The 8,818-nt window shown below is 32.3% G+C and overlaps 1 protein-coding gene across 1 annotated transcript in view; it reads left to right on the top strand.

Moving 5' to 3' along the window:
* The window catches only part of Smp_157620 (hypothetical protein), a gene marked incomplete at both ends in the record, with an annotated part of 52,943 nt that overhangs the window by 28,885 nt on the left and 15,240 nt on the right, over positions 1–8,818 (top strand). Inside the window, one exon of the mRNA XM_018795005.1 lies at positions 3,152–3,476. Within this exon, the coding sequence (XP_018649361.1) occupies positions 3,152–3,476 (325 nt within the window). The remainder of the gene's footprint in view (positions 1–3,151; positions 3,477–8,818) is intronic.

The raw sequence follows: 8,818 nt of genomic DNA on the forward strand, positions 1-8,818 counted from the left end.
TATTTATCTATAGAACATGGACTTTTGAAACTTTATTTTTTCTAAACCTATAAACAGTATACTATTTCATTCTAGGTATTCTGCTATAGATAGGGTTTTAGGTTAGTTAATAATATGAAACCACCGAACTGTTGAACTTTGAAAAGTTATGGAAGGAGTTCTATTTCATTGAAGTAAAGTTAGAAAGAAATCTAAAATTTGTAGTTTGAATTACTTATTGGTGTACCATCCCTATGAGTGAATTCTAATCACCAAACAATATCGTTAGATAAATGAGTTTAAAAAGAAAAATCAATCAATTTGAACTGAGTAGCTTCCTACAAGTTCAGATAGTACTAGGTTCTGTTTCTTGTATGTTCCTTAGTGCTCTTCATTCTAAAGTTTCAGATTACGACGAAACGATTGCTCATTTTTAAGATGTTTTCAATGAATTTACAATGAAGCTTTGTTCGTGTTGAGATTGTTTTTCAAATTCATTGTTTCAGTTTATGCTTAACAGACAAATACATGATAAACAAACTTAAGCTTGGAACATATCAGATATCTGTATAGACTTTTCTAAATGTAGCTTATCACTTTTTCAAAAAATCAAAAAACCCAGTTGTGTCAATCTTATGAATTTTCCATAAAGATAAATTGATGGGTAAAATTTTTATTTATATTTAACGAGAGATTTGTTTATATTACTAACTGTAAGTAGTTATAAATTTGTTATTCTCTGAAGATATAAAGAGGATATAAGAATGCCATGAATAATATTAATAATAGTAATCTAATAATAATAGGATGTTTATAATTGATTAACAGGGAATTTGATTTTCAGAGTGATAAACACATGAAATGGTGAATATGTGTAAGTTATTAATACAATAACCGATCAACATTCAAACACCTACCTTCAAGAATTATAATGGTTCAATCACTTTGTTTATCTGACATGATCGTGCTTCCCGAAGAATGTTTATTATAAAAAATATCATTGAATATAAATCAATAGACGTTTTGAATTGACGCTAAACTGATCATCATAATAAAATATATTATGTTTTTCTCATTTGAAATTTAATATTATGCTGAAAGTACTGACATAGAAGTGAAAATAAGCTCCAAGTGTGTCGTAACGTGTCATTGCTATTTAGTGATTCTTTTCCCTCATACAATTGGATTGGATAGTATATTCTGATTTCTGGAAGTTGAAGGGCTAAAGGCCAATTGTTCAAACAAATCAACTTATTGTTAAGCATATGCTCTGAGATCTCAACGTCCCGAGTGTGATCCTTAAAGTTAGGGATACTAAACTTGTTCGTTTTCTGGGATTAATTAACTTGAACTTTCTTGGTACTATTTAAAATTGTATCCAGCTGACGAAAAGTTACTAGTTTTTTTCTAAGAAATACACAAAAAAGTATTATGTCAGGGAATTAATTTCTCTAATCATTAGGACATTGCAAATATGAATAATGTAGATAATTGATTAGATGCTATTTAGTATGGTTATGATTTCTGTTCACAAACCAATCTACTCTTCGTTCAGTATGATCGATCTATTAAATCTTAGCTTGTTGGTGATTGTTTATGTTATTCAGTGTATAAGATAATAGCAAATTTTTTATTTTCTCGATGAAATAGATAACAAACAGATTATTTGCTTACTATTGTTTTAAGGTGAAATTTCGACTCTACTTAATACGGAGTGCTTCACATTTATTTTAGCTTGTAGACTGGGTGACTAACAATAGAGACAACCTTATCGTAAAGTACAGCACAGAAATCCTTATTCACAACTACTTTTTGTGTTTATATCTCTTTTATTCAGTTCGCTCTTAAATATTTTCATTTATTCATCTTTTATTATTTATATATTTTAATTAAAGCTAATTTTCACAGTAACTCGGATATAATATTTTCCTTGTTACGTAATACATTCTTACGATCATACTACGCTATATATAATTCTCTATTACAAAATCGTTTTTTTCTCAGCATTTCTGTTAAGAACATTCAACTTTAATAATAACAATGCTTTTAATTATTGAAGATGTAATCAACGTGAATTCTAATACATATTGGCTCTAATTGCTTGTTATAGATTTATAGCTACGTATAAATGAATCAATTGAACATTAAAAAACTAATTAATGATTTAGTATAGATTGAATTTAAACAAAATCAGTAAAATAGATTCGTAATCATTTACAAAACTCTTATTAACGTTTTCTACCTTCGAAATGATTGACTCAGATTCGAAACCCTTGGAAGGCTTTAATCGGTTCAACATTTCATTAATCTTTTGTCGACATTCAGTGAAGAACACAAAACATTTATCTCTTGTAATATCTGTTAACTGCTTCCAACAACTTGATAACAGGCTAAAACACTAATACACTTTCATCCTTTGTCAATGAGAAAAGAGATGATACTACTTTTGTAACATCCTACTACTAATCCATTTTTCTACTGGTTGTTTGAATCTTCCCATTGATGTTCAACATTGCAATTGATCAGTCTCTTATTGACTCATGTGCATCCTGTGAGGATTGTCTCGAAATCGGCTTACGTCACAAGATACCCGTATACCAATAAGAGGTTGATCAATTACAGTCCTAAACGTCAATGGGAATATTCAAACAACCAATATAAAAATGAATTAAAATTCACCTAATTGAATAAGCAAGTTACTATCTGAACTCAGTAGCTAAGTGAAAACTCAATGACGTTTGAAGTGAACGGTATTGGGTTTGAGTTTTTGAGTGAACATCAACTCTGTGATTCAGGTACACCCAATTGATGAGTTCCATATCCTATAACCAGCTTGCATTGAGAAACAAATAACCTTATCAGTAATAGTCATCAATTTTCTGGATGAAAAACGACTTAAAACATTCTATTGTCCAAAGCTTTGAAGAAGGATGCATTCTATAATATATAATATAGATATATATTGTATATATATATATATATATATATATATATATATTATCGGCTTGAAATGTCTCTTTAATGCATTTAATTTAATCAGATTTTTCAAACACCTAATAGTTTTTTTATCGTTACATATAACTAATTCAAAATTTCATTACCCATTCTTTTTTTCTATTACTTTCTTTTGTCTCCATTATATTCATCAACTTACCTTGTTTCTAATAAAAAGCCGATGGATCTGGGGGTGGAATAATTCAATTTACAAAAAATTATTATCATCTAAATGATATTCATGAAACATTCGATAGAATTCAACCATTTCCTAATGAAAATGAATTAAATCAATTAATAAAAACAAATGATAATATTGATACAACTAGTACCACTACTACTAATAATAATAATAATAGTAGTAAATTAATTGATATTGAAAATTTACATTGGATCATATTGGGTGGTGCAATTGGTTGTGCATTAGTCATTATGATTATTATTACATTGGCTTTATTAATTCGTTGTCGAAAAATAAAATTATCTACAAATTTAACTAAAAGGTTAGTTCAGCATGCATAAATATATCTGTATGTATATATCTTCAGTTTTTAAATACCAGTCTCGTTTTAACTGACCTTAGTAACTGTATTTACTAATGAAATGGGAATAGTATTCCATAGGATGATCATTGTTGTTTTGCTTTTTTTTCTTCTTTGAATTTAAAAATAAACTTTCTTGAAAATATTTTTTTTATTCACCTGCCGTCTTTATTCATAATGTTATTATTGTTTATATATATATATTTTTGAAAGATTAAATAAAAGGTAAAGTAAAAACATAATAACATTTGGCGCCAGTGAATATTGAACATTGAATAATATTAGAAAAGAATACTTCTGCTTTAATAATAACAATAGTTATTATTATCATTATTGATGTTTATGATGATAATAACATTATGATCATGACTTTTTTAGACAGTATAAACAATAGTTTCAATTGGGTATGATTCAGTTATTTTGAATTAAGGGATCGAAGGTGGAAATGAATGAAATGCTAAACTTATAGAATAATATTTATGGAAATGTGTGAATTCGTATGATAAATTTATAAAGTTACGTAGAGTAGAGATATTCTTTGTTACTAAATAGAACAAAACATGAGATAACTTTATGACAAAACAAAGAAACTCGCTGGAAATTACCGTAGACCAGAACGATCAGTGAAAACCAAAGAAGGCAAGGTAATCTTCATCAATGAAGAAAAACGAAATAGGTGTATAGAACACTTCAAAGAACTCTCGAATTGACCAGCTCCACTTAACCCAACCAACATCGAATCATCACCTACAGATCTCCCAAGCGATGTTGGCCCACTAACAATTGAACAGATCAACATGGACATCAGACAAATCAAGAGCGGCAAAGCAACAGGACCATACAACATTCCAGCAGAGGCGCTGAAAGCAGATGTAGCAGTAATTGAAAAGATTCTCCACATACTCTTCAGTAAGATTTGGGATGAAGAACAAGTGTCACCGACAGACTGGAAAGAAGGACACCTGATCAAAATACCAAAGTAAGGAAATCTCAGCAAGTGTGATAACTACAGGGGCATCACTCTACTCTCAATACCAGGAAAAGTCTTCAACAGGGTATTGTTAAACAGAATGAAGGTCTCCGTGGACGCCCAACTTCGAGATCAACTGGCTGGATTTCGTAAAGATCGATCGTGTACAGACCAAATCGCAACTCTACGTATCATTGTGGAACAATCAATTGAATGGTATTCATCACTCTATATCAACTTCATTGACTACGAGAAGGCATTTGATAGCATGGACAGGACAACACTATGGAGGCTTCTTCGACACTACGGCGTGCCTGAGAACATAGTCAATATCATACGGAATGCCTATGATGGATTAAACTGCAAAATCATACATGGAGGACAACTCACTAACTCGTTTGAGGTAAAGACCAGTGTCAGGCAAGGTTGCTTACTCTCATCCTTTCTCTTTTTCCTGGTGATCGACTGGATCATGAAGACGTCAACATCTGGAGAGAAGTACAGGATACAGTGTACAGCTAGGATGCGGCTGGATAATTTACAGTTCGCAGATGATCTGGCTCTTCTATCACACACGCAACAACAAATGCAGGAGAAGACGACCAGTGTAGTAGTAGTCTCAGCAGCAGTAGGTCTAAATATACACAAGGAGAAAATCAAGATTCTTCGATACAATACAACATGCACCAATCGAATTACAATTGACGGAGAAGCTTTGGAGGATGTGAAAACCTTTACATACCTGAGAAGCATCATTCATGAACACGGTGAATCTGATGGAGTTGTGAAGGCGCGGATAGGCAAAGCAAGAGCAGCATGTCTACAGTTGAAGAACATCTGAAACTCAAAACAATTGTCAACCAACACCAAAGTCAGAATTTTTAATACGAATGTCAACACAGTTCTACTGTATGGGGCGGAAACTTGGAGAACTACGAAGGTCATCGTCCAGAAGATACAGGTGTTTGTCAACAGTTGTCTACACAAAATACTTCCGATGCGTTGGCCAGACACTATCAGCAACATTCTACTGTGGGAGACGACAATCCAGATTCCAGTAGAGGAAGAAATCAGGAAGAAGCGCTGGAAGTGGGTAGGACACACATCGAGGAAAGCAGCCAACTGCGTCACAAGTCAAGCCCTCACATAGAATCATGAAGGCCGAGGAAGAAGAGGAAGACCAGAGAACAGATTACGCCGAGAAATGGAGATAGACATGAGAGGAATGAACATAATTTGGATAGAACTAAAAAGGAAGGCGCATGACAGAGTGGGTTGGAGAAAGCTGGTCGGCGGCCTATGCTCCGTTGGGGGTAACAGGCGCAAGTAAGTAAGTAAATAGAACGAAAACGCTGTTACACATTAAAGAATGTTTAGTAACGCGAAAATAAATTATCTGGTCAGTTTTATTTTCATAAATGGACGAACAGTTTGTTTCATACATGGATTCTAAATTCAGGTAATGGTCAATACCTTATTTGTTCAGCCTTTAGGTGGTGATCATGTCCTGTTAAACGTGAGTCTGAATCTCACAGGTACTTATTGGTTATTATTGAGAGATAACATGAAGCTTTGGTTCAAGGATTCACGTTAACTATCTTCAAGCACTTCACTTAAGGTATAACTTAAGATATAAAACACGTCTAAGGTTGAATGCAGTACTGTAAAATAGACGTAGTTTTTTCTGTCGCACTGCTTCTTGTATCACTTTCTACACCACATAGTGAATTGTGAGTGTTTATTTACTCACCACTTTTCTGAAATAACATTCAATAATTTATGGTTCATAACAATCAAATCAGCAATACTTCATTAGCTATTCTTTTGTTAAAAATATCACATGTATGAATTTCATAGTTTCCTACGTGTGTGGTGTGGTGGGATCACAACGCTAAGAAGTCCAAATTTCGGATGAGACAGTTGACGATTTCTAGTTAAATTTTAATTAATTTGAGGTCACTGCGAAATATAACTCAAAACTTAAAAGTAAAAACAAGTCTCACACTTTAAAAAAAACTGTGCTTAGTTGAAGATATTTGTGGAAATTTGTTTAATTTCTTAGATGCGTTTGTCACAGACTAATCTCAATTGAAGAATCAACCACTGAAAATCAGAAAATTCTAGTTAGCTATTTTGGTCTAGTATTCTAAGCATTCACTAGATCACTTCAAGGTTTTGAGATTAGATTTCTGAAGGGACTATGGGATCAAACTTCTGAAGTCACATATTACGATGAAACAACTGTCCAGCGCTGTATGGTTTACAATGGCACTCAAACTGAGATCAGCCTTTTGACAACTTCAAAACATACCAGTTCTGTGGTCAATTATAATTATCTACATATTTTATATTCACCACTGAATGTATATCAAATTGCTGAAACTATCGATTGTTTTACTGGATAATTCAGACATTTTTGTCTGATCAATGTTATAATATCTCACTATTATTTTAATACAAAGTAGTGTTTCAATTATCAAATTAAAACGTTATTTGACAAACTGACATTTAACTTAATTGTAATTTCATTAGAATGATTTATGTAAAACTGCCTCATCATTATTAATTAATAAAGTCAAGTAATATAAACAATTCCAACTGAGTCAACAATGAACATGAAAGGGTAATATATAAAACAAACAAACAAACGAGAAAACAAGGAATGAATCAATTATCCCTATTGTTTGTAAAATACTAATCAATCATCAATTTCAATGGAATATTTTAATAATACACCTTATTTGATATTAGAAAATAAATAATATGAATATCAAGGGTGAATTCAGGTTTCCATTCATCTCATGTCATTAAGATAATTCATTGGGGGGGGGGAGGAAGAGAAGTTTCACATCGAATGAGAAGACAGGTATAAGATTAATCATAACTAATGTCTGCATACTTTTAGTAAGATAAATTCGAAATTTGTTTCAGTAGTTCAACTAAATTCATTATTTATTTTTACTTATCCAGTTAAAGTTTTCATTATAAATTCATCCCACTGTATTTATAATGATAATTTTCATTATTATTGGTAATGCTGGTATTTCGGCTTCCCTTTGATATTCAACTTGTTAGTGACATTTTAGTATACCAGTGTATTTTGTAATCTTGAAGTGGCGTATATTTGTGCAAGGTCTTATTTTGTTGATAAATTAACGTATTGATGAGTATATGAAGGTTTAATTTGATAGATACTATCTTAATTCCATTAGTAACCAAAAGAAAAAAAGTTAATTGAACAGTTGAGATTCATTTATTTGTATCTAATCTTTGTATGCAAAAGAATCACGAGCCTACCAAACCTCCTGGTTCTATAAGTTATTAGTCCCAATCGTCAATAAATATGTTTCTATAGAATATACCAACTTTATTCTAACTCAAGTGAACAAATATTTGTAATTTGCCTTAAATATAATATCAGAAGTAGTTTTGTGGATATTATAGTAATTTCAATAGTTGAGATCATGAGTCAATTGAAGCTAGACCACCATCGAAAACCTGAAAGCACTGGACGGCCGTTTTGTCCTATTATGGGACTCCTCAGCAGTGCGCACCCACGATCCCGCACGCGAGCGAGATTCGAACCCAGGACCTATCAGTCTCGCGCGCGAACGCATAACCTCCAGACCACTGAGTCGGAATCAAACGGTGTTAATGTCTAACTTCAACCGATCCACGAAATTGAATGACACATCCACCATTGTCTTCAATGAGTTACTATATCACAACAGACTCGGTTGAACCCCACTGGTCACTGCTTCTCGGTATCGTGGATTCGCACTGCTAAGGAGTCCCACAATGGGACTCAACGGCCGTTCAGTGCTTCCAGGTTTAGCATGGTGGTCTAGCTTCAATTGAACAATGATCTCAACTATCAAATATAATAGACTAATCGAACCTTGTGTACGAAATTTCCTATTATATGAAACATGAAATGTCACAATAATATGATTTAACGCTCATATGAACTTCTGCCAAGACTCTAAGACAGACAAAGCATTGATCAAGGATATATAGCTGACACTATATTGTACTATATTTGTTGAAATCTCGAATATTGAAATTATGTATGGTTCACACTATCTTACTTGGTCTTCTTCAGAGAAGACAATCAAAATTATAGTTGGCATATAATTCCCATTTATACATTAAAATTAAAAACACGAAGTTCAGCGAAGGGATCTCTTTTCAACGAATTTATTATCTAACTGTACAATCGTATATATATATGAAAAAGTTTTATTAAAGGACTAATTCCGTGAGGAAATGTGAACACTACCCTCCAAGGTTATAATACTAGATTACGTAACACGAATAATAACAATAGATTTAG

The sequence above is a fragment of the Schistosoma mansoni genome, chromosome 1 (genome assembly GCF_000237925.1).
Source record: "Schistosoma mansoni strain Puerto Rico chromosome 1, complete genome".
Lineage (NCBI taxonomy): Eukaryota > Metazoa > Platyhelminthes > Trematoda > Strigeidida > Schistosomatidae > Schistosoma > Schistosoma mansoni.